This window comes from Hevea brasiliensis, unplaced genomic scaffold (genome assembly GCF_030052815.1).
Source record: "Hevea brasiliensis isolate MT/VB/25A 57/8 unplaced genomic scaffold, ASM3005281v1 Scaf263, whole genome shotgun sequence".
NCBI classification, from domain to species: Eukaryota; Viridiplantae; Streptophyta; class Magnoliopsida; order Malpighiales; family Euphorbiaceae; genus Hevea; species Hevea brasiliensis.
Window position 1 is genome coordinate 5,001 of NW_026614766.1, and position 25,000 is coordinate 30,000.

Genomic DNA, 25,000 nt, shown 5'->3' on the forward strand with positions numbered 1-25,000 from the left:
TAACCTTATAAAAAAAAAAAAAAACAAGATTATCTAAAAAATAAAAAAATTATCTATAAAAAAAAAATACATAATTTTTTTATTTTAAAACATAATTTCAATTAAAAAAAAAAATTTAAATATAATTTATATATATATTAATATATATAAAATATATAAAATATAAAATATATAAATACTAATTTCCATTTTAATAATCTATATAATCTAATAAATAGATCTATTAGATTAAGTAAATAGATTAAGTAAAATTACAAAGAATCCCACGATTTAGTCTATTATTTTTTTTTATTCATAAAGCACATGTATATTTTTTTTAATCATTTCATTCGCGAGGAGCTGGATGAGAAGAAACTCTCATGTCCGGTTCTGTAGTAGAGATGGAATTGAGAAACAACCATCAACTATAACCCCAAAAGAACCCGATTCCGTAAACAACATAGAGGAAGAATGAAAGGAATAGCTTTTCGAGGTAATCGTATTTGTTTCGGCAGATATGCTCTTCAGGCACTTGAACCCGCTTGGATTACATCTAGACAAATAGAAGCGGGGCGACGAGCAATGACACGAAATGCACGCCGCGGTGGAAAAATATGGGTACGCATATTTCCCGACAAACCAGTTACTTTAAGACCTACGGAAACACGTATGGGTTCGGGGAAAGGATCTCCCGAATATTGGGTAGCTGTCGTTAAACCAGGTAGAATACTTTATGAAATGGGCGGAGTAGCAGAAAATATAGCGAGAAAAGCTATTTCAATAGCAGCATCAAAAATGCCTATACGAACTCAATTCATTATTTCGGGATAGGAATATAGAACCAAAGGAAAAAGACCTTTTGGATGCAAAAAAAAATCACAAGTTCCTTTTTTTTTTTTTGGACAAACAATATATCTTTTTTTCCTTTGCATTAAAATAACAGATTAAAAAAAAATGATATGATCCAATCTCAGACCCATTTGAATGTAGCGGATAACAGCGGAGCTCGAGAATTGATGTGTATTCGAATCATAGGGACTAGTAATCGCCGATATGCTCATATTGGTGACGTTATTGTTGCTGTGATCAAGGAAGCAGCACCAAATTCACCTCTAGAAAGATCAGAAGTAATCAGAGCTGTAATTGTACGTACTTGTAAAGAACTCAAACGTGATAATGGTATGATAATACGATATGATGACAACGCTGCAGTTGTCATTGATCAAGAAGGAAATCCAAAGGGAACTCGAATTTTTGGTGCAATCGCCCGGGAATTGAGACAGTTAAATTTTACTAAAATAGTTTCATTAGCACCTGAAGTGTTATAAGAAAAAAAAATTATAAGATATAAGATGAGATATAACATTTAAAATTAAGATGAGACCATGATATAGTTATAGTATTTATACCATTGTTATAGTATTTAAATAAAAATTAAATAGAATTAAAATTAATTAGTAAATTGTGTTTCACGCATATACCTTAAAAAAAATTAATTCATAAAAAAAAAAAAAAGAGTATGTTGATTATATCAAAACTAGAGAGAAATAATAATTTTAGTTTATCATGGGTAGGGATCCTATTGCTGACATAATAACCTCTATAAGAAATGCTGACATGAATAGAAAAGGAATCGTTCGAATAGCATCTACTAACATCACCGAAAACATTATTAAAATACTTTTAAGAGAAGGTTTTATTGAAAATGTCAGGAAACATAAGGAGGGCAACAAAAAATTTTTGGTTTTAACCCTACGACACAGAAGGAAGAGGAAAGAACCCTATAGAACTAGTCTAAATTTAAAACGGATCAGCCGACCTGGTCTACGAATCTATTCTAACTATCAAAAAATTCCTAGAATTTTGGGCGGGATGGGCATTGTAATTCTTTCTACTTCTCGGGGTATAATGACAGACCGAGAAGCTCGACTCGAAAGAATCGGCGGAGAAATCTTGTGTTATATATGGTAATCTTTCTGATATCCGAATTGTATCCAGACTTCCTATTTGTGAAAAAAAAGAGAAAGAACGAGTTTCTAATATTATTCCTCTTAAATTACATTAGTTGATACTTTAAAAGGATTTTTTTTTTTTAATGGAATGAAAGAACAAAAATGGATTCAGGAAGGTTTACTTACTAAATCACTTTTTCAATAGTATGCTCCAAGTTCGTTTAAATAATAAAGATCTGGTTTTAGGTTATATTTCAGGAAAGATCCAACGTAGTTTTGTTTTATACGTATACTACCAGGAGATAGTGTCAAAAATGAAGTAAGTACTTATAATTCGACCAGAGCACGTCTAATTTATAGACTCCGAAACAAAAAATTGAATGATTAGGCAGTTTTTTTTTTTAAACTTTTAAATAAAATTCCTTTCACTTTCATAGGGATACAATTCAAGATTTCAAAATTAAAAGAAACTCATTTTCTTCAAAAAAAATATGTATATTCAAAATTTAATTTTTTAATTTAAGGGATGGCAAATATGAAAATAAGAGCTTCTGTTCGTAAAATTTGTGAAAAATGTCGACTGATACGTAGACGAGGGCGAATTATAGTAATTTGCTTAAACCCGAGACATAAACAAAGACAAGGATAATCTTTCTAAGCAGAATGCTCTAAAGGATCCGATGTACAAATAAAAAAAAAAAGATTTATTTTGACATGAAATGGATATATCCATAAAACTCTGACTTATATTTATGAGATGATAAAATATGGCAAAACCTTTACCAAAAATTGGTTCACGAAGAAACGGACGTATTGGTTCGCGTAAGAATTCACGTAAAATACCAAAAGGAGTTATTCATGTTCAAGCAAGTTTTAACAATACTATTGTGACCGTTACAGATGTACGGGGTCGAGTGATTTCTTGGTCCTCCGCTGGCACTTGTGGATTCAGGGGCACAAGAAGAGGAACGCCATTTGCTGCTCAAACCGCAGCAGGAAATGCTATTCGGACAGTAGTGGATCAAGGTATGCAACGAGCAGAAGTCATGATAAAGGGTCCTGGTCTCGGACGAGATGCGGCATTAAGAGCTATTCGCAGAAGTAGTATACTATTAAGTTTCGTCCGGGATGTAACACCTATGCCACATAATGGCTGCAGACACACTAAAAAAAGGCGCGTGTAAATAATTATATTGAAGAGATTTCAAGAGAAATAAATAATTCAACAATTTCAATATTATTATGGTTCGAGAGAAAGTAACAATATCCACTCGGACACTGCAGTGGAAATGTGTTGAATCAAGAACCGATAATAAACGTCTTTATTATGGACGCTTTATTCTGTCTCCTCTTATGAAAGGCCAAGCCGACACAATAGGCATTGCGATGCGAAGAGCTTTGCTTGGAGAAATAGAAGGAACATGTATCACACGTGCAAAATCTGAGAAAATACCACACGAATTTTCTACTATAGCAGGTATTCAAGAATCAATACATGAAATTTTAATGAATTTGAAAGAAATTGTATTAAGAAGCAATTTGTATGGAACTTGTAACGCATCTATTTGTGTCGAGGGTCCTGGATATGTAACTGCTCAAGACATCATCTTACCGCCTTTTGTGGAAATCATTGATAATACACAGCATATCGCTAGCCTAACGGAAGCAATTGATTTGTGTATTGGATTACAAATCGAGAGGAATCGCGGCTATCGTATAAACCCAACAAATAACTTTCAAGTTCAAGACGGAAGTTATTCTATAGATGCTGTATTCATGCCTGTTCGAAATGCGAATCATAGTGTTCATTCTTATGGAAATGGGAATGAAAAGCAAGAGATACTTTTTCTCGAAATATGGACAAATGGAAGTTTAACTCCTAAAGAAGCACTTCACGAAGCCTCCCGGAATTTGATTGATTTTTTTATTCCTTTTCTACATGCAGAAGAAGAAAACTTACATTTAGAAAAAAATCAACACAAAGTTACTTTACCCCTTTTTACTTTTCATGATAGATTGACTAAATTAAGAAAAAATAAAAAAGAAATAGCATTGAAATACATTTTTATTGACCAATCAGAATTGACTCCTAAGATCTATAATTGCCTCAAAAGGTCCAATATACATACATTATCGGATCTTTTGAAAAAGAGTCAAGAAGATCTTATGAAAATTGAACATTTTCGCATAGACGATGTAAAACATATATTGGGTATTCTAGAAATAGAAAAACATTTCGCAATTGATTTACCAAAGAATAAAATATAAATCCATTGGATTTATATTCATTTTCATCTTTTTTTTTTCTAAAGAAGATGCAAATGAATTTTGAATCTTTAGCACAAATCCATATATTCGCGAAATAGATCAAAATTTTAATTGAATGGATGTTATCTAGGGAGAATTCACTTTGAAGCGACTATTCCCTAGATATACACGTCATGATATTTTATTTTACAATTGAATCAATTTGAAAAAGACCTAAAGTTAGGGATTTATCAATAGGTAATGTTGCTCCAATACCTAACCAAAGGGCTACCGCAGTACCAATCAAAAAGACGGTTGTCGCAACTGGACGACGAAATGGATTTTGGAATTTATTAACATTCTCCAAAAAAGGTACTGTTAATAATCCTGCAGGTACTGAAACCATTAAAAGAACACCTAATAACTTATTGGGTACTGTACGAAGTATTTGAAATACGGGAAAGAAATACCATTCAGGCAATATTTCCAAAGGCGTTGCAAATGGATCCGCAGGTTCACCAATCATTGATGGTTCTAGAACTGCTAATCCTACATTACATGCAATAGTACCTAGAATTACTACTGGAAAAATATATAAAAGATCATTGGGCCATGCAGGTTCTCCGTAATAATTATGACCCATTCCCTTAGCCAATTTAGCTCTTAATACAGGATCATTCAAGTCAGGTTTTTTTGTTATTGGGATAGGTGAATTCTTATAGATCCATCCTCCGAAAGAACCGGACATGATAATTTTTCATCATCCGGCTCGAGCAAGAATCAAACGAATCAAAGAGATCCATATAAAAAAATCTTGTATGTCTAGATGTTATAAAATCTATATTTATAAAATCTATATCTATATGTTAGCCATGTCTACACATATATGAATGATTTTATGTTATGTAATAAAAAATTTTATGTAATAAAAAATTGACTGGATTCCTTTTTCCAGAACTGCAATTATCCATTGCAAGGAATTCGTTCTTACAGGTAAATGCTCAATACCCAAGTAGGCCTAAAAGGTGATCATGATCAAGTACTTTTTGGGTCGTCTCAGACCTTTCGATTGGCCTTTATCTCAAAAAAATATCGAGACTTTTTACATACAAAGGATTTACTTGTTACTAATATAGTTTAGCCCCTGTCATTCTTTAGATCCCTTATTTCACTTCACTCCGATAGTATCATAAATCGGGTCAATGCAGAGAAAATGACTGCATTTCCATACTATAAAGTATTAAGTAATAGTAATTAAGTAAATGTTAAATAAATAAAATAAATAAAATAAAACTAAGTATAAATAAGTAAAATAGCTAAAATAGAATATAGATTCTACCACATCACTTATTCTACTGGGTTTTACGGAGCCTGTTCATGCACAACATGATTGGATCTGATCATAGAAAAGATTCTCTTCAAGTGAACCAGCCTATCCTTTGTATGGGGCTTACGCAGTGGTTGGAACAAAGACACATTTGGTTATTAATTCCAATGTGGCGGATAAAGGCATATATCCGCACGGCTAAATCAATAGTCCAAGTCACACACTCCCATAATCCATTTTTCTCTTAGAGAATTCACTTCAACTATTCATGTCAAATAAAAAACACAATTTTTTGGAGTTGAAGGGAAATATCCAAATACATGTCTTATTCTTTTCAATAATCCATATTTGTAGCAATGAAATACTATTCTTCCTCCCCCAAACGATCAATGGTTGATTACAAATATCTAGAATTTATATTCTCTATTATATTCTGTATTCTCTATAAAGGACCTGAAATACCCTGCTTACGTATCATTGAAAAGTGCATTAACATAAATACGGCAGTAAGAAGAGGTAATACAAAAGTGTGTAAACTATAAAAACGAGTCAAAGTGGATTGTCCTACACTAGCACTTCCGCGTAATAACTCCACCAAAGGCGATCCTATTACAGGAATAGCTTCCGGCACGCCTGTTACAATTTTGACCGCCCAATAACCAATTTGGTCCCAAGGTAAGGAATAACCAGTTACACCAAAAGATGCGGTCAATACAGCAAGAACCACGCCCGTAACCCAAGTCAATTCACGAGGTTTTTTAAAGCCACCAGTGAGATATACACGAAATACGTGCAGGATCATCATTAAAACCATCATACTTGCCGACCATCGATGCACTGAGCGGATTAACCAACCAAAGTTAGCCTCAGTCATTATGTATTGAACAGAAGCAAAAGCCTCAGTAACGGTCGGACGGTAGTAAAAAGTCATAGCAAACCCCGTAGCTACTTGTACTAAAAAACAAGTAAGCGTAATTCCTCCTAAACAATAAAATATGTTGACATGGGGAGGAACATATTTACTAGTTATATCATCTGCAATTGCCTGAATCTCGAGACGTTCTTCGAACCAATCATAGACTTTATTGAGATAGGTAAACCAAAAGGACTCCCCCTCCGAGAACCGTATATGAGAATTTCATCTCGTACGGCTCAAACAGAACCACCCAAATACCAGTTGAAACAGATATGTGTAATATAAACTTCTTAATCCTATGATTCAACAGTTTTCTCTGAAGATGATGATACGAAAAAAGAAAAACCCGAAAACTCTTCTTTGTGGTTATAACGCCAAAATATCAAGTCGGCTCATTCATCTCTTGGTATTGATTGTTACAGGCCTCTTGAATCTTCTATTTACCCATTTTTTTCCTTGATTTAGTATTTTTATTTGTATGTAACGCAATCTTATTGCTAGGAATTTTCTTGTTAAGATCCTATAAATCGATTGAAACCTCAGATTCATACTAGAACCACGATGATTTAATAAAACCCTCAAACTAAAGATTCCTTGAGTAAGAACCGTTGTATCATCACTTATTCAATGAATATAAATATAATGAGTAAAAATCCAAAGAAAGGTTTATCCTTTGATCAAACATAAATTAAAAGTTTAAAAGAAGAAAAATCTTTCAATTTATACCTTCTAACTCTTTGAAATTTTTTGGAGTCCGGTCACGGGATCTGAATATTAAGTATGAATCATAGTTCTAATACTTCGTAATCTATTTCATATATTCCGTGCTCCAGATACTAGAATAAAAGATACTAGAATAAATACCTGACGAGGTAAAAAATCATCTCTATCAAGATGACAGACCCACTCTCTGTACTATCAATAGGATAAATTATAACAAGTCGCACACTCATATTCCAGAAATACAGAAAAAAAAAAAAGAAATTGCACGATCGAACTACCAAAATAGAATAAAAAATCCGAGACCAAAACGAAGCGTTTTGTATTGAAAAGCTAGGACTTAGTGGTTCTTGTAAATCTAGTTCATTGAAATTCCATCTAGTAAAACGGAAGAATTATAAATCTCCAAAATAATAGATAGGAATATCGCAAATAGAGCCATTGCGACACCCATCAAAGGAGTAGTTCCCCATCCAGGAGCTACTTTACCATATTCCGAATTCAATGGTTTCAATAAATCCCCTACAATAGTTCGTCTTGGACCAGATCTAGAACTACCCTCCACGCTTTGTGTAGCCATAAATCCTATTTGTATTAATTGAGATCTGTTGACTTTGTATACCATTCCGTTGTAAATAAATGATCTTATTATAGATCCATTGGGGTCTTGAAATTATATAATATATAATAATGGAAACAGCAACCCTAGTCGCCATCTCTATATCTGGTTTACTTGTAAGTTTTACTGGGTATGCCTTATATACTGCTTTTGGGCAACCCTCTCAACAACTAAGAGATCCATTCGAGGAACACGGGGACTAGTTGAAGTAAAGAGCCTCCCAATATTGGGAGGCTCTTTACTTCAATTAAGATAACGAAAAATCATTTTACCTTTTTAGTTGGAACTTTAGGCGGTTCTCGAAAAAAGATAGCGAAAAAAATTATTCCTAAAGTTGAGACTAAAAGGAATGTATAAACCAATGCTTCCATAAATTCAATCGTGGTTTACAATTATAGCTTTCATACCTGTTTATTTTGGATCGTCTCCCGGATAAAAAAAGAACAAGATTCAAATTAAGATGTCTCCGGTACCTTAATGTCAAATTACAAAAAGAAAATAGAGGCGAAAAATAAGAAATAAAATTTTGTATCAGACTACTTGTCTTCTTGTAGTTGGATCTCCAAGTTTTTGGAATGCTCCAAATTCCACTTGAGCATCTAAATCTGGATCAATACCAGCAAAAACATCTCTGAACAAAGTTCGAGCACCATGCCAAATGTGTCCGAAGAAAAAGAGCAGAGCGAACGAAGCATGTCCAAAAGTAAACCAACCCCTTGGGCTGCTACGAAAAACACCATCGGATTTCAAAGTAGCACGATCTAATTCAAAAATTTCACCCAATTGAGCGCGTCTAGCATATTTTTTCACAGTAGCAGGATCACTATAACTGACTCCGTTTAGTTCGCCACCATAGAACTCAACAGTTACACCTACTTGTTCGACACTATACTTCGACTCTGCCCTTCGAAAAGGAACATCGGCTCTAACAATTCCATCTCCGTCTACCAAAACAACCGGAAATGTTTCAAAAAAAGTAGGCATACGACGTACAAAAAGTTCACGCCCTTCTTTATCTCTAAAGATAGGATGTCCTAACCACCCAACAGCTATTCCATCCCCGTTGTCCATTGAGCCTGCTCTGAACAACCCACCCTTTGCCGGATTATTGCCGATGTAATCATAAAAAGCTAATTTTTCGGGAATTTTAGACCAAGCTTCGGATAAACTTTGATTTTCGGCTAGCCCAGCACTAACTCTTCGATATATTTCTTGCTGGAAGTATCCTTGATCCCATTGATAACGAGTGGGACCAAATAATTCAATCGGGGTAGTTGCTGAACCATACCACATAGTTCCAGCAACAACAAAAGCTGCAAAAAAGACAGCCGCGATACTACTGGAAAGGACAGTTTCAATATTTCCCATACGTAATCCTTTGTATAAACGTTGGGGCGGACGGACACTAAGATGGAATAGGCCCGCTAATATGCCCAATGTCCCCGCTGCAATATGATGAGAGGCTATTCCTCCCGGAACAAAAGGATCAAAACCTTCCACACCCCATGCTGGACTTACAGGTTGTACCTTTCCAGTTAGTCCATAAGGGTCGGACACCCATATTCCAGGACCATACAATCCGGTTACATGAAAAGCGCCAAACCCAAAGCAAGCCACCCCGGAGAGAAATAAATGAATTCCAAAGATCTTGGGCAAATCCAAAGAAGGTTTTCCTGTACGTTCATCGCAAAATATTTCGAGATCCCAATACACCCAATGCCAAATAGCTGCCAAGAAGCACAAGCCAGAAAACACAATATGCGCCCCAGCCACGCCTTCATAACTCCAAATACCCGGATTCGTTATAGTTCCTCCTGTGATACTCCAACCACCCCATGAATTGGTTATTCCTAAACGAGTCATAAAGGGTATAACGAACATACCTTGTCTCCACATTGGATCGAGAACGGGGTCAGAGGGATCAAAAACTGCTAATTCATATAGAGCCATCGAACCGGCCCAACCAGCAACCAAAGCTGTATGCATTATATGGACAGACAGCAAACGACCGGGATCATTCAATACGACGGTATGAACACGATACCAAGGCAAACCCATGGAAATACCCCTTTATTAACGAAAAATAGACACTATGTAACTTTATTGCACTGGAAAAAAGTATGTTATGGACCTCCCCTTTTAAGTGGATTATCTCGTAGAAAGAATTAATATTTTTTTTCTATTCTTTTTTTTTTTATTTTAGTAATAATAATAATGTAACAATTCTGTTTGTAGGAACAAAGAAAAGAGAAGCAGATCTATTCTATACCCGATAAGTACCAATACGCAATGGGGAGTTGACTCCATTTTATATGAGCAAATGCATAGAGATTTGTTCATTACTCAAAAGACCTATTCGTAAAAATTGGACTCTATTTGTTTTGTCTTCCTTTATTTTATTTTTTATAAACTTATCGAATCCACGCAAAAAATATTATAAAGGCCAATATTATTAAGACAATAAATTCATTGTTACGTTTTCACATTAAAGTAAAATAGAGTACTTAATTTTTTTCTTTCATTTAATGCCTATTGGTGTTCCAAAAGTCCCTTTTCGAAATCCTGGGGAAGACGATTCAATTTGGATTGACGTATAGTGCGACTTGTCAGATATATTGGGTCATATGGAATTCCCCCGTTCTCTCCCCCGATTGAGATATCCTCTGTTTCGCCCAAGAAAGATTGAATAAATCATCAAAAATTTGGAGCGTGAAGTGCAATGAAGTCCAATTAGATCTAGGCTTTTGAGGTACCCAGATTAACATTATCAATTAGAATAATTTATGGTTGGCTTGTTTGGATCAAAAAAACGAAGTATCCAGGCTCCGTTTAGAAAACCCAATTGATAATATATCTATTATGATTACTTCTTGTATCATATCCTATTTATAAATTTTATAAATTAGGAAAAATTTCAAACTGCTAATCATATTCCATCGAAAAATATAAATAGAATGAATACGTCAAATATTTGGCAGAAGGCGTGAAATTAATTAAATAAAAAAAAAAGAAGTTGTAACAAAAAGACGCGGTATTGGGGCATTTGCCCTATATGTGCAAATAAAAATCGGGCAGATCTTTACTCGGAGTAGAGCACAAACCTAAAAGAATTGAAGAAGCCCATTCAGGAACAAGAAAATGCCATCGTGATTTGAATTAAATTTCGATGAAAGAATACATCAATGAGAAGTTAGTTTGATAAGTTTAATAAATTTTTTTCTAGGTAAACGCGTCAAAACTCATCTTTCTTGAAAAATGGAAGAAAAGACCCTTCATTAGAAAAAAAAAGGTTAAAAAGTACTCACTATCAAAAAAAAGAGGGCTGGAATCTACACATTGATTCTTTTTTTATTTTCACGATTTTTGTTGAACCATATGCATCAAAAGGTGCATGTACGGTTTCTAGAGGATAGATTTTTATCCTAATCAACCGACTTTATCGAGAAAGATTACTTTTTTTAGGTCAAGATGTTGATAGCGAGATCTCGAATCAACTTATTGGTCTTATGGTATATCTCAGTATAGAAAGCGAGACAAAAGATTTGTATTTGTTTATAAACTCTCCCGGCGGATGGGTAATACCCGGAATAGCTATTTATGATACTATGCAATTTGTGCGACCCGATGTACAAACAGTATGCATGGGATTAGCTGCTTCAATGGGATCTTTTATTCTGGTCGGAGGAAAAATTACCAAACGTTTAGCATTCCCTCATGCTTGGCGCCAATGGGTTTTTATTTGAAAGAAAAAAGAAAACTATGCCTTCGCCATATGAAATATAAATATTAAGTAATAATAGCATGGCATTTCGAATTCGATATAGATATAAGAATTTTTTTTAAACATTAGATTAAACATTAGATTATGTATCGAAAGAGTAGTATGAGATATTAAGGGTATTTCTTATTTTATTCTATCTTATTCTATCAGAGGCCTGTTTCAGCGTCACAAACTTTTTTGTTTTCGCGCCAGAAGACTTTTAACACTATTTATGTTATGAAAGAGTACGAAAAAAAGATTATATTCTTTTTTTTTTTTTTTGAAAAAAAAAAAAGAAACTTTGGGATTGCTAAATCACTGATGAAATAAAGCAACGGGACCACCATAGTATTTTTGTTTTTTAACTCCTCCCAAGGAAAGGGTGGTTATTGGATCATTTACTAATTTAAGCCTGATAAACTATATATATTTTTTTTTCTTCGAGGAAAGGTAAAAGTGAATTCTATTGTGGAGCCGTATGCAATGCACAAACAATGCCTGTACGGTTGTTCAATTCTATCTTTTTTTTTCTTATTATTCTTTATCTCTTCTCGTCACTTTATTATTTATTATGCGAGATAAAATAACCATTTTTTTTCTTATATCATCAGGGTAATGATTCATCAACCTATTGCTGGTTTTTATGAGGCACAAATAGGAGAATTTGTCCTGGAAGCGGAAGAACTACTGAAACTGCGCGAAATCCTCACAAGGATTTATGCACAAAGAACGGGCAAACCCTTATGGGTTGTATCCGAAGACATGGAAAGAGATGTTTTTATGTCAGCAACCGAAGCCCAAGCTCATGGAATTGTTGATCTTGTAGCAGTTGCATAAGAAATAGCAGAAATTTTCCTGCAAATCGCAATTTGAGATTTTATTTTCTTACCAGAATTTCAATTGAATATTCTATTATTTTATTAATAATTAATATTTAATATCTATTATTCTATTAATATTTAATAGAATATTCATATAGAAAAAATTCATAATCATCCGGTTAGGATCGATCTAAACCAGCCCATTATGCTATGCATACGATTCAACATGCCAACTATTAAACAACTTATTAGAAACACAAGACAGCCAATCAGAAATGTCACCAAATCCCCCGCTCTTGGGGGATGTCCTCAGCGCCGAGGAACATGTACTAGGGTGTATGTGCGACTTGTTCAGATCGTGAGCTTGGACAAAAGAAAGGAAAAAATTTTCCACTATCTGTGATCAGTACGGATGAATAGAATAGAATGGAAGAATCCCCTTCATTATCTAAAAAAAAAGATTTATCATATTCGTCTATTGTGTATCAAATTTATGGTTTCATTGGTGCAAATTCAATCACCTCAATTTTCAATTTAAAACGAGAAAGAATTTCCCATTGGTAGGAAATGATTATCCATTAAGCAGGGAAATCTTATTTAAATTAAAAGGCCAAAATTTATGCCCCTACTCTTGCAAGAACGGACTAATAGGGTCAACTAATTAACTAATCCTCATAATTAAATACCGTTACTGTATAGATAGATCTCCTTGTGAAAGGCCTATTACTGGATAATTCATGGGTAGAGCCGCCAAAGAGTGTGAACTGTACACGTTAACAATAGCATTGATTAAATGATTAAATGAAGGAGGGGGCTCCGGTGTATAGAGAAGACCTCACCGTTTAAGAAGTAACCATAGAAACGATGGAACCCACTATTTATTTATCATTTTTATCTATTTCTATTTACTACTTATTTTTATTTATAATATTTTTATTCGATACCCAATATCAATACAGTTTCTTATTTCGAGGTGAAATGCCTCAAACAAAAAAAATCGTGGTTGGGAAGGTTATAGTAGCAAAAGCCGTTGGAATTATTATTTTATACACTGGAAGAATCCGTTTTGTTATTATAGAAAAGGGGAAAAAAAAGAATAACTGAAAGAAAGGAAATCAATTAGTTATTCATCAAAATTTCGTTTATTCAATGACCAGAATTAGACGAGGATATATAGCTCGGAGGCGTAGAACAAAAATTCGTTTATTCGCATCAAGCTTTCGCGGGGCCCATTCAAGACTTACTCGAACTATTATTCAACAAAAAATAAGAGCTTTGGTTTCGGCCCATCGGGATAGAGATAGGCAAAAAAGAAATTTTCGTCGTTTGTGGGTCACTCGGATAAATGCAGTAATTCGCGAGAGTATGGTATCCTATAGTTATAGTAGATTAATAAACAATCTGTACAAGAGACAGTTACTTCTTAATCGTAAAATACTTGCACAAATAGCTATATTAAATAGGAATTGTCTTTATATGATTTCCAATGACATTCTAAAATAAAAATAAGGAAATTGAAAGGAATTCGTGGAATGTTTTACATGGAATTTCCTGAAGAATGATTTCGGGGAAGGTAGAATAGAAATTAGTATGATAAAATATAATGATAATATGATCAAGTAAAGTAGTCAAACTGAGCAAAAACATTTTTTTTTTCGAAAAGAAATAATAAACAAACTTTCTTCTTCCCCAATTCGTTTTTTTTTTATTACGACACGACAATCCAATTTTTTTTTTTCGGATTTTTTTTTGAACAAAACATCAATCTACGTTTGAGTTCGGATTGGAATTTTGATTCAATTGCGGAGTAAGCCTGTTTTTTTTTTTTTTTCTAGTTCTAAGATCAATAGTTATAGTGACCAACTCGCTTTTTTTCAAATTGTTTTTCATTATTAAGAAAAGGTAACGAAGATAAAATACGAGCTTGTTTTATAGCAATAGTAATTAATCGTTGTTGTTTTAAACTCAATCTATTCACCCGTCTAGATAATATTTTTCCTTGTTCACTAATAAATCGACTAATTAAACTCATATTTCTATAATCAATTTGATCCCCCGATTGGATCGGGGGCAAACGCCTACGAAAAGATCGCTTGGACTTAAGAAAAAGTCGTTTGGATTTATCCATGGTTTGTTTATTCCTTATTTCGCAAATCCTATTTCGTTCAATTAGATCAAAAATGATTTAGAATTAAGAAATAGGATTTTGCTTGTTTATTTTATATTTCAATATAAATATATAATTCATTTTTTATTTAATTTAAATATATTAAATATATTAATTAAATATATTAAATAGAAATTGAATATAAAAATTTAATATATATATTAACATATTATATATTAAATATTAAATTAATATATCATTTATTTATATAATTTCTTTATTAATTTATATAATTTCTTTATTTATACTTTATTTATATATTAATTTTATTTATATATTAATATGTCATTTATGTCATTTTTCATCTTCCTTGTAAAGGTGACACGCAAGCGATCGGTTCCATCTATTTCTTTATCTCCCCGTGAATTGTATGTTTGTAACAATAGCGACAGAATTTTCTCAATTCCAATCGACTAGGCGTATTGTGTCGATTCTTTTGAGTAATATATCTGGAAATACCTGTTGATTTCTTATTAACACTGTTTCGAGCACAAGTGGTACATTCTAAAATAACTCTTATTCGGATATCCTTACCCTTGGCCATGAACCTCCTTGGGATTTTTTATTCACTCAATTCTTCTATTTTCCGATCCGAAGTGAAAAAGAAAGGAACGACAAAAATAGAAGTTGCTAATTCGAAATCAAATTATGAAAGATTTCATTGCAACTAATATAGTAATAATAAATAATACAAAGATTTTAAACAATATTTAGATTAGAAGTTTAGATTAGAATTACAGTACAGTATTTCATTTAAGCATCTTATAGAATACTATTTTACTAACCACATTTCCGTTCCCTTTTTCTTATTCTTAATTTAATTGAAGTTAATTTACTTTACTTGAAGCCGGGACCCCGAGTTCCGAGTTTTGCTGAGGTTGAATCCACTTTTATTCTTTTTTTTTTTTTTATAACTTATTCTAATTAAATAAAAAAAGAGGAGGGGATAGTAGTCACAGATATTTAATTGTATCTCTAATCTTCTTCACCCCCCCCCGCACGTTGATAACTAGAATGAAAAAAAAGGGAATGTCAACGCATCTGGGAAAAAACGATTGATCTCTATCAATAGACCTGCTAAAGACCCAAACCATAGAGTACTTATTACTGGTGCTACAGATAAATATGTTTTTAGATCTCGCATTTTAAATCCTCCTTCTTTATTGTTATTGTAATAAATAATGTTTATTGTTATTGTAATACATAATGATAATACATATAATCAGATGTATATGTAATTTAATCAGATGTATATGTAATTAAAGGCCATTTACATTTGTTTTGTACGCGGAATCTCTAATTCAAATCAAAATGTACAACAATTTGATAGATAAGATTTTCCTTTTCTTAAACTTAAAAAAAGAAAATATGTCCATTTTTCCAAGTTTTCGCGAAATTTACGTAAGTTTATTATTTTATTATTATATAATATAAGTTTATTATTATATAATATATGATATGAGACCAAAAAGAAAAAATGACAATGTATATCAATGGAGAAAATGAAATAAGTATGTGGAAAACAAAACGGGTATTCTTTACAATAACATTGTAAACCAATTGAAAGGGATGTAGCGCAGCTTGGTAGCGCGTTTGTTTTGGGTACAAAATGTCACGGGTTCAAATCCTGTCATCCCTACCTATTACTTCGTCTCTGAACAATAACGAGGGATCAATTGAGATCCATTAAAATTGGACATACCTAATCTTTAATTTTTATTATCTTATACTTATATATGATAGTATAGGGATTCAAGATATATTGGAGTTAAAAAAAGAATCTTTTTACTTACAGTTTCCTTTTTTGTGATTGTGATAAGAAAGCGCTCTTAGTTCAGTTCGGTAGAACGTGGGTCTCCAAAACCCAATGTCGTAGGTTCAAATCCTACAGAGCGTGATTCTGTTCTTGTTTTGTTAGGTCAAATTTTATACGGAAAAAATGGAAGAGAAATCTGAATTTGACCTCCTGCGGATTAAAGAAAGGAGGAGGTCAAAAAAACAAGGTGTTAATTAATCAAAGGTCCAACTGATCACCACGTCTGTATTGTAAATATGCAGTTACAAATAATCCGGCCAAAGTAATAGGAATTAGACCTAAGACGATTCCAAATAGAAAAACTTCAATCATTTCAATTTATTTGAAAAAGAGAAAAAGAGAGGTAATATCTATCCTTAAATATTAATCCATATCGCCCATAAATTTCAATAACCAAAAATTGTAAATTTACACGGTAAAGAACTAGAAAATAGATGGAATACTGTCAAAAAATTTCCTTTTCTTTTTATAAATTGTTCATTCAATTAATTTCAAATAAGTCGTATCTTGCTCAGACCAATAAATAGAACTGAGGTTATAGTTAAAGCCGCTAGTAGAAAACCGAAATAACTAGTTATAGTAGGCATGAAGGAGCTAAATAAACTTTTTTTTTATACATATGCTTGTAAAGCAAAAGCATTTTCCTAAGTTAAATTTTTTAAAAGATAAAAAATACGAGGATAAACAAAAATACCAAATGAAAGAATAAGTTCAATTGAGAATTTTTTTTGATTTATTTTTATTTATCAATCATTATCATTATAGATTATAGACGGCACTAATAAAATAGAGTGATACAGGTAGAAAAAAGAAATCAATTTATCATCTATGATATCTACTTATACTCTCGTGATTCCGAATCAAGAGATTTGTTAGACAACTCTTGATAAATAAAATAGAAAACTAATATTACAATAAAATATTACAATAATTAAATATTATCAATATAAATATTAATAAATAAGAAGTAAATAAATAAATAAATAAAATAGTAAGTAATAAAAACTGTGTTGTATAACTTTATTCAAAAAACTTTCTTTGAATTACTACGGAAATCACTACAAAATAAAATTGGAAAATCATTTCTATTTTGATAGTTTCTTTTAGTTTATTTTAAAATTGATTTTTAATATTTATTTACTATTTATTTGTATATTTGTATCGAATTTGTGTCATTTTTCATTTTAAAATTGAATTTAACTCTTATTAGATTTATTAGTAGATTCATTCACACAATATCTCGAATAAGAAAAAAAAGTATCGCATGATCAGATCACTCGAAAAAATAAAATCTTTCTTTTGTTTTTGTACAAATAGATTCTAAGACTAGTAATTCCAATTATCTTTTTCTTTTCTAGATTTTACATTTTTTCCATATTAAAAAAAACTTCTTTTCTTTGTAGTTAAGTGTCAAGAAAGACCTTTTGGATCTAATACACGAATACGTGCATCGCGAATATTGATTATTCCAATTATTTTTTTGTTGTTCTACTTCTTTCATCGAATATTCTCTACTACTGGTACTTGTTAATGGATGACTAACCAATTCCTTAAAATGAAAAAGGGGGATTCCAAAAAAAAACCCTTCTTCTATAACCACAAAAGTTTTAGATTTCACATCTAATTGAATTGCGGAAATATGATAATCTCCTTCATAAATTATTATTGCAACCCACCGAATTCGCATTTTACCTGATCTTATACAGTTCTACAGCAACAAGAAAAATAAAAGAAGAAAGAGATTATCTAGGACTTCATTTCAATACTGATTGAAGTTGCGTTGCTGTGTTAGAAGAAGGATAGCTATACTGATTCGGTATACTTTAAATAAACCCTTGGTACAATATTGACGATCTCACAAAGATGAAATTTCGGTGAAATTTCATTTACTGATCTCATCTTTTACAGAATCGATCCCTTTTGATTGTACAAGAATATGTGGAGCTCAGTATGTCTGGAAGCACAGGAGAACGTTCTTTTGCTGATATTATTACCAGTATTCGATATTGGGTCATTCATAGCATTACTATACCTTCCCTATTCATTGCAGGTTGGTTATTCGTCAGCACGGGTTTAGCTTACGATGTATTTGGAAGCCCTCGTCCAAATGAATATTTTACCGAAAGCCGACAAGGAATTCCATTAATAACTGGCCGTTTTGATCCTTTGGAACAACTCGATGAATTTAGTAAATCTTTTTAGGAGGCCCAATGACCATAGATCGAACCTATCCAATTTTTACAGTACGATGGTTGGCTGTTCACGGACTAGCTGTACCTACCGTTTCTTTTTTGGGGTCAATATCAGCAATGCAGTTCATCCAACGATAAATCTAATCCCAATTAATTATAGAACTATGACACAATCAAATCCGAACGAACAAAATGTTGAATTGAATCGTACCAGTCTCTACTGGGGGTTATTACTCATTTTTGTACTTGCTGTTTTATTTTCTAATTATTTCTTCAATTAATAGAAGAAAAGAAAATAGTAGAATAATAAAATAAATAAGAATAGGAATTCTCTTATCCCATCGGAAGGATATCATCTCATAATTATCTATGACTGTTTATGTCTCTAGCATGACCACTTGATTAAATGTGGAGGGAAGTGGGATAAATGGCCGATACTACTGGAAGAATTCCTCTTTGGATAGTAGGTACTGTAACTGGTATTCTTGTGATCGGTTTAATAGGCATTTTCTTTTATGGTTCATATTCCGGATTGGGTTCATCCCTGTAAGTAATCGGGTGAACTGAGTTGTAGACATAAAAACGTAAGAACTCAATGGACCCCCTCTTTTCTCTGTCTGATTCGAGGGGGTCCCGTTGAGTTTTTAATAATCATAATACTTTATTCGTATAAGTGACAAAATAGATTAAGTGACAAAATAGATTGCCTTTTTTTTTTTGATATTTCAAATATTTCAAAAAATTCTATTACACTTTTTTCGGATGGTATTTTTGAAAAAGTAACTCCATTAATTGATTTAGAACATTTGTTCCTCGACAGTATCTATCGATACTTTCAAATCAAAGTTATAAGAGGAATTACTCGATTTCTTTTTCCTAGATGGCATAATATATATTATATATATTTCTGTCGATCCCATATCATATCCATTTTTCTATACTAATAGAACCTTACTCTATTTATTTTAGTATCTCATCAAAGTTGAAATTTTTTTAGAAGTTCATCGAAGAAGTTCTATTTGCTCAAAAAATTTCCTTTTCTTTTTTTTTTTGTTTGTCCACTACTTAAAATTTTTTTTATACGTAATAAATCGAATTTATACGTATAAAATTGAAAAGGAAGTTATGATAAACCTAGAAAAAAAAAATATAAACTAAGAATAGTATTGAGGAATGGGATCAAGAATCATTATTATTTTATTTTTATTTTGACACAAGAAAGGGATGTGGAAAATTCCTTTTCTTGTGTCGAAGACTAGGAAGACGAATAAAATAATACCTCCTAGAATCCTTTGTTCCCCTTTAATTTAGCCTTTGCTTTTCCGCTTACTTATTTTATGCTTAGTATCTAGTCAAATTGGATTCTATTAGAATAGAAAAGCTATTGATCCACTCTATGACAGTTAAATCTGACAATAGTAAAAAAATCACACCGCTCCCATTTTTTTAGATTAAAAAAAAACACAAAAGAAAAGAGAGGATAAAATCAAATAGTCTTCTTACCAATATACAGATTATAACTAGAAATGCGGTACAAGTAATTCTCAAAATCTGGTATAAAAAAAATATAAAAAAAAGCAAAGAGCTTTTCACAATTTTTTTTGATCATACATAATTACCAACAAAATTTTTGTTCTTTTTAAGAACTTCATGTTGATGAATTTACAGATCTAGAAATTCATTTCGGACAATTGAACCTTCTCAAACTGTTTCTTTTTAAGAACCAAAAAGATTTGTGCCAAAATAACGGATGCCAAGAAGAACAAAAGGCCTTGGACACGTAATGGGTCTTGAAGTACTATTTCTGCATCCCCCTGACCAAATCCACCCACATTAGGATTACTCGTTAATGGTTGATCAAGTTTGATGGATTCGCCTTCTGAAACAAGAAGTTCTGGTCCTGGAGGTATAATATCAATCACTTGACGTCCCTCTGACGCATTCGTTATGGTTATTTCGTACCCCCCTTTTTCTTTTCGTATGATTTTGCTTACTATACCTGCTGCTATAGCATTATAAACCGTATTGTTGCTCTTGCTCCCGTCGGGATAAATCTGACCCCTTCCCCTGTTTCCGCCTACATATATGGGATATTTTAAAAAGTGAACATCTTTCTTAGCGGCGGGGTCCGGAGAAAGAATAGGAAAGGTAATTTCACTATATTTCTGACCAGGAACAGGACCTATCACAAGAATATTTTTTTTAGTGGGGCGATAACTCTGAAAAGACAGATTTCCCATCTTTTCTTTCATCTCTGGCGAAATACGATCGGGAGGGGCTAATTCAAACCCCTCAGGTAAAATAAGAACAGCCCCCACATTCAAAGCCCCCTTTTTACCATTAGCAAGAACTTGTTTCAGTTGCATATTATAAGGAATTCGAACAACTGCTTCAAATACAGTATCTGGAAGTACCGCTTGTGGAACCTCAATATCCACGGGTTTATTAGCTAAATGACAATTGGCACATACAATACGACCAGTTGCTTCCCGTGGATTTTCATAACCCTGCTGTGCAAAAATGGGATATGCATTTGAAATGGATGCCCAAGTTATTATATATATCATGAGCGATACGGAAATGGAACGAGTAATCTCTTCCTTTATCCAAGAAAAGGTCTTTCTGGTTTGCATGGTCCAATCATTGATCCTGAAAATTTCTACAATAAAATTAGGTAGGTCGCTAGTATAGTTCCCTATCCACGATACTGCTATTTACTGAAATATTTTTACTAAAATAGAAAATATAGGAAGAGAATCCCTTGGATGTATAGAAAAAAGAAATATGTATATATAAAGAAAGATTTTGAATGTTTTACTTATGTACAAAATAACAAAGATTCTAATTGGATTCATGGATCATTTTTCAGTCATTCATTGAATGATAAATCACTACAAGTGACGGAGATACACGATTTAAATAACGGAAAATCCAATATTTAAAAATGGTATCGAGAATGACTGGAAAAGTGGAAACAAGGCCAGATATAATTTGATCGTTATGAGCAAATCCAAAATCTTTGTAGACGGAGCCGATCATTAGTTCCCAACCGTGAGGTGAATGGAATCCTATACATAAATCGGTTAATAAAAGAATGGAAAAAGCTTTTATTGTGTCGCTTAAATTATATAGGAATTCTTGAACCCAAGAATTAAGAATAATAAGTTTTTCATTACTTAGAATAGAATAACCCCTTAGAATAACGAAAGAGATTATATTTGTCGAGAAGTGAAAAATCGTATGGATACGATCCTCATTGTGCATCTTGATCAATTGGATCGTTTCTTTGTGGATTCCGATACGAAACTTTTGTAGATGTGTTTCCGGGTATTCCTTTATCATTTCGTCTAAGCGAACGAGTTCCTCTAATTCTATGAATTTTTCTAGAATACTTTTTTCTTGGATATCATTTAAAAAAGTTTCGGATTTACTAATATTACACCAATTAATAACCCAAGATTCAAAACTTTTATTAAATAAAAAAGAGATCCACCAGGGCAAAAAAACTATAGATGTAAGATATAGAAGGGGAATAAATGTTTTTTTTTCCATTTTTTCGTCTGTGAATTTTTAAGGAACTCACCTCATTTATTGATTCTATATGATCTAATATTTCTATCAAGCATAAGTTCTATTACAAGGCTTCGAACTTATGAATCTATTCCCTGTTTTTTATTTGTGAGTCAGTGTTTAGTCCTTGAATTTTGAAAGAATACAAAAAAAATATAGCCTAAAAAGAGTACACAAATGAAGAAAAAAAATATTGTTTCTAGATATCTCATCAAATTCGAAGCAATTCCCTCTTTTCGATGAATGTCCTAAAGAGCCGCCTCAAATTCGGATTTCAAGATGAAAGAATTCCGTTCTATCAACAAAACAAATATTTCGAAAAAAAAAAATGGCCAACTTGCCCATATTCCACAGGAATAATTGAGAAAGGTTTCGGAAGAATATTGTGATGTGATAATCAAAAATGAGTGGCAAAAGCAAAATAAGACAGAAAAGTTATCATTCTAAGTGGTCCAGCCCTTTGTTCATTTTCATTAAGGAGGACAAAAAAAAGATAAAAAGAAACGTCGATTGACAAAAGAAAGGAGAGATAATTTACAAGATATGATCTATCCATATCTAAATCTAACGCATCAATTTCAAATATTGAAAATAAAAAGAGAATTTCTTTATTCTATATTTTATTTTATTCCGAAATTCCAAAACGCTTTGTTTTGCTCTATGAGATGGGTCTATTTTTTCGATTTCTTACTTGTTTTGTTACTGAATTTAGTGAATTTACATATGCATAAAAAATTTTGCAGATAAAAAAGTTTTATTTTCTAATTGTTCCATATATGTATAATATACGCCTTCTTTGGTTCATCAATATTGTAAAGAAATTTCAGTTAAATTATGCTATAGAAAAAAAAGAGGACTTTTGGATTTTTTCGCTCCTGCTAAGAAAATGTTCATTCTTCAGCTCATTTCAAAATACTTCAATTGGTACACGCAAAAAATAGGCCAATTCCGCTACTTTTTGCTCAATTTCTCGTGGAGTCAAATTCTCATCAGTACGAGTCAAAGGAATAGCCCCCCGGCCTCTGATTTCCATATAAAGGACACGCCGAGCATAAATACCCTCTTTAACTTCTATTCTAATAGACTGAATATCTTTCATAAGGAATCGTAGTAAGATGCGACGATTTTTTCCCGGAAATCCCCAGCGAAAAATACACACTATTCCTTCTTTTCTATCGAATCGATCATAACCACTACCTACATTCCACAAAATTGTGCACCACAAATAAGAACTAATAAATAGACCGGCGATCCCATAGAAAGACATCACGATCCCTTGTGGGAAAAAAATTATTTGCTGAGACGGAAATAAAGATATCAAATTTCTGCCAAGATAGCTGGAAATTCCAACCAATAAAAATCCCAATGAACCTAAAAAAAGTATAAAGGCCCAGCAGAAATTACTTGTTTTTCGAGACCCCGCTATAAGTTCTATCCATATACGTTCTGATCGCCAACTCATACTAGATCCGGTTGCTTTTTATTTGAAGTGGGAGACTAGCCCAAATGAATTTGACTTTCTTTTTTTTTCCGAAGTAACTTTCCTCAACTCGCACTATTCTGATGTGAATCTTTAGGAGGAATTCATCGAATTCGTTAGATTTAAAATAAAGGGGAGCTCCCTCATATGATCCTCTATCTACGCATATATAAAAAATATATAAAAACATTGGCTTTGCATTTATTTCAGGCATCCGCCGCAGTCTCAATTTTTTTTTTTTTTTTTTCAAATAGTTCACTTACTCATATATAATATTTACGCCTACATAAGAACCCTTTCATTTTCGTTTATGTTTGAAGGGAGCAGCCTGTATGTTATATCATATTATACTAAATAGATATCTGTATTATGATCCAAGTCTAAGTCTTGAAAAAAAAAAAAAAAATGAAATCTACCCCCATCGTACCTAATTGGATCTAAAAAATCTTGTTTTTTTGAATATAAAGAAATAAAGAAGCCATTGCAATTGCCGGAAATACTAAGCCCACTAAAGGCACAAGAATGGAGGGGGAGTTGTTGAGAATTGTCATAGAATGAGTACCTCGATTTAATATTTGTACCTGTTTTTTATTATTTTCTTATTATACTTATATTTCTAAAATATTATTAGAAAGGTATCTTATAATCATTATAATTCCTATATAATTATACTAAGTATATCTAAGTGAGTATATATAATAAAATAAAGTGCAACGAGTGTAGAACTAACTAAATAACTTATTCATATTTCTACATGAAATATATATGATAATCCACTTATTTGTTATTCTTCTTTTATTATCTTTTTTTCTTGTCTTATAACTTTTATTTTCTTATTTTACATTAATAAAATAAAAATAAAGAGTTTTTCCGCTTAAAAATTCCTCCAAAATTCGTTATAATTTATAATCCGATCCGTCAATAGGAATTTTTAGTAAAAAAGGAAATTCCCGGGATATATATATATAAATATGCAAGACTCTATATTTTCTATGCATAGGTAAGAAAAGAACATGAAATTCGTTTTATTTACCTTGCCAATTTTTTTTCCGTGAAAAAAAAATTCACTCTTTTTTCTTGTTGATAGAAGTTTCTTAATTAGTAATCAAGAATATCGGTAAAAAAAAAAAAGTTACCTACATGATTCGTTCTACAATTTACTCTTATGTCAGAAAAAAATCCATTCTTCAGATTTTTCCTTTGATTCCGATAAAAAAAAAAGACCTGCTCGCCATAAAAAAAAGAATTAAATTAATTTAAATTTAATTAACTAATTTAATTAAGTTTAACTTTTAACTTTTTAACTTAAGGTTTCTACTTGATTTATGATTCAAAGGAAAGAAATCGTGGAGCTGAAGTAACTCATTCAGAACGCCTTTTAAAAGATTACGCGGTACGATTAGATCAAATAAGCCCTTATGGAATAAAAATTCG

At 32.2% G+C, this 25,000-nt stretch overlaps 5 protein-coding genes and 2 non-coding genes across 7 annotated transcripts in view; 4 read left to right on the forward strand and 3 right to left on the reverse strand.

Annotated features, from left to right (window-relative positions):
* Positions 1 to 450: 450 nt before the first annotated feature.
* LOC131176885 (50S ribosomal protein L14, chloroplastic-like) lies at positions 451 to 1,307 on the forward strand. The gene is made up of 2 exons (XM_058141923.1): positions 451 to 700; positions 970 to 1,307. Exons 1-2 carry the CDS (start codon positions 451 to 453, stop codon positions 1,305 to 1,307), a joined length of 588 nt encoding a protein of 195 aa, XP_057997906.1.
* Positions 1,308 to 2,318: 1,011 nt separating this feature from the next.
* LOC110657141 (photosystem II CP47 reaction center protein) lies at positions 2,319 to 9,830 on the reverse strand. The gene is made up of 5 exons (XM_058141916.1): positions 8,293 to 9,830; positions 8,160 to 8,179; positions 7,530 to 7,726; positions 5,968 to 6,613; positions 2,319 to 4,907 (listed from the first exon to the last, which is right to left on the reverse strand). The coding sequence occupies exons 1-5, from the start codon at positions 9,816 to 9,818 to the stop codon at positions 4,381 to 4,383; spliced, it is 2,916 nt and encodes a 971-aa protein (XP_057997899.1). The 5' UTR covers positions 9,819 to 9,830; the 3' UTR covers positions 2,319 to 4,380.
* Positions 2,699 to 4,242, forward strand: LOC131176881 (DNA-directed RNA polymerase subunit alpha-like). The gene is made up of 2 exons (XM_058141919.1): positions 2,699 to 3,109; positions 3,216 to 4,242. Exons 1-2 carry the CDS (start codon positions 2,699 to 2,701, stop codon positions 4,197 to 4,199), a joined length of 1,395 nt encoding a protein of 464 aa, XP_057997902.1. The 3' UTR covers positions 4,200 to 4,242.
* A 6,243-nt stretch (positions 9,831 to 16,073) lies between the features above and the next one.
* TRNAP-UGG (transfer RNA proline (anticodon UGG)) lies at positions 16,074 to 16,147 on the forward strand. The gene has a single exon. It is a non-coding gene; the product is annotated as a tRNA-Pro (tRNA).
* A 184-nt stretch (positions 16,148 to 16,331) lies between these two features.
* Positions 16,332 to 16,405, forward strand: TRNAW-CCA (transfer RNA tryptophan (anticodon CCA)). The gene has a single exon. It is a non-coding gene; the product is annotated as a tRNA-Trp (tRNA).
* Positions 16,406 to 18,784: 2,379 nt separating this feature from the next.
* On the reverse strand, positions 18,785 to 23,548 carry LOC131168927 (cytochrome f). The gene is made up of 2 exons (XM_058141918.1): positions 23,001 to 23,548; positions 18,785 to 21,150 (listed from the first exon to the last, which is right to left on the reverse strand). The coding sequence occupies exons 1-2, from the start codon at positions 23,546 to 23,548 to the stop codon at positions 20,187 to 20,189; spliced, it is 1,512 nt and encodes a 503-aa protein (XP_057997901.1). The 3' UTR covers positions 18,785 to 20,186.
* The window catches only part of LOC110668830 (acetyl-coenzyme A carboxylase carboxyl transferase subunit beta, chloroplastic), a 6,838-nt gene continuing 1,367 nt past the window's right edge, over positions 19,530 to 25,000 (reverse strand). The window contains exon 1 of the mRNA XM_058141909.1: positions 19,530 to 25,000. This exon is cut by the window's right edge and continues 1,367 nt beyond it. Coding sequence (XP_057997892.1) covers positions 24,859 to 25,000 — 142 coding nt within the window. The 3' untranslated portion in view covers positions 19,530 to 24,858.

What these genes read in the sequence shown, in the direction of transcription:
- LOC131176885 (XM_058141923.1), top strand. Translation starts at nt 451, where the DNA reads ATGAAAGGAATAGCTTTTCGAGGTAATCGTATTTGTTTCGGCAGATAT. An exon ending in GGTAGCTGTCGTTAAACCAG is followed by an intron (nt 701 to 969) that starts GTAGAATACTTT and finishes ATTTGAATGTAG; the next exon opens with CGGATAACAGCGGAGCTCGA.
- LOC131176881 (XM_058141919.1), top strand. Translation starts at nt 2,699, where the DNA reads ATGGCAAAACCTTTACCAAAAATTGGTTCACGAAGAAACGGACGTATT. An exon ending in GACACACTAAAAAAAGGCGC is followed by an intron (nt 3,110 to 3,215) that starts GTGTAAATAATT and finishes CGGACACTGCAG; the next exon opens with TGGAAATGTGTTGAATCAAG.
- LOC110657141 (XM_058141916.1), bottom strand. Translation starts at nt 9,818, where the DNA reads ATGGGTTTGCCTTGGTATCGTGTTCATACCGTCGTATTGAATGATCCC. An exon ending in ACAAGAAGACAAGTAGTCTG is followed by an intron (nt 8,180 to 8,292) that starts ATACAAAATTTT and finishes CGGGAGACGATC; the next exon opens with CAAAATAAACAGGTATGAAA. An exon ending in CAAAATAAACAGGTATGAAA is followed by an intron (nt 7,727 to 8,159) that starts GCTATAATTGTA and finishes TAATACAAATAG; the next exon opens with GATTTATGGCTACACAAAGC.
- LOC131168927 (XM_058141918.1), bottom strand. Translation starts at nt 23,548, where the DNA reads ATGAGTTGGCGATCAGAACGTATATGGATAGAACTTATAGCGGGGTCT. An exon ending in TTGCGTGTACCAATTGAAGT is followed by an intron (nt 21,151 to 23,000) that starts ATTTTGAAATGA and finishes CAATGATTGGAC; the next exon opens with CATGCAAACCAGAAAGACCT.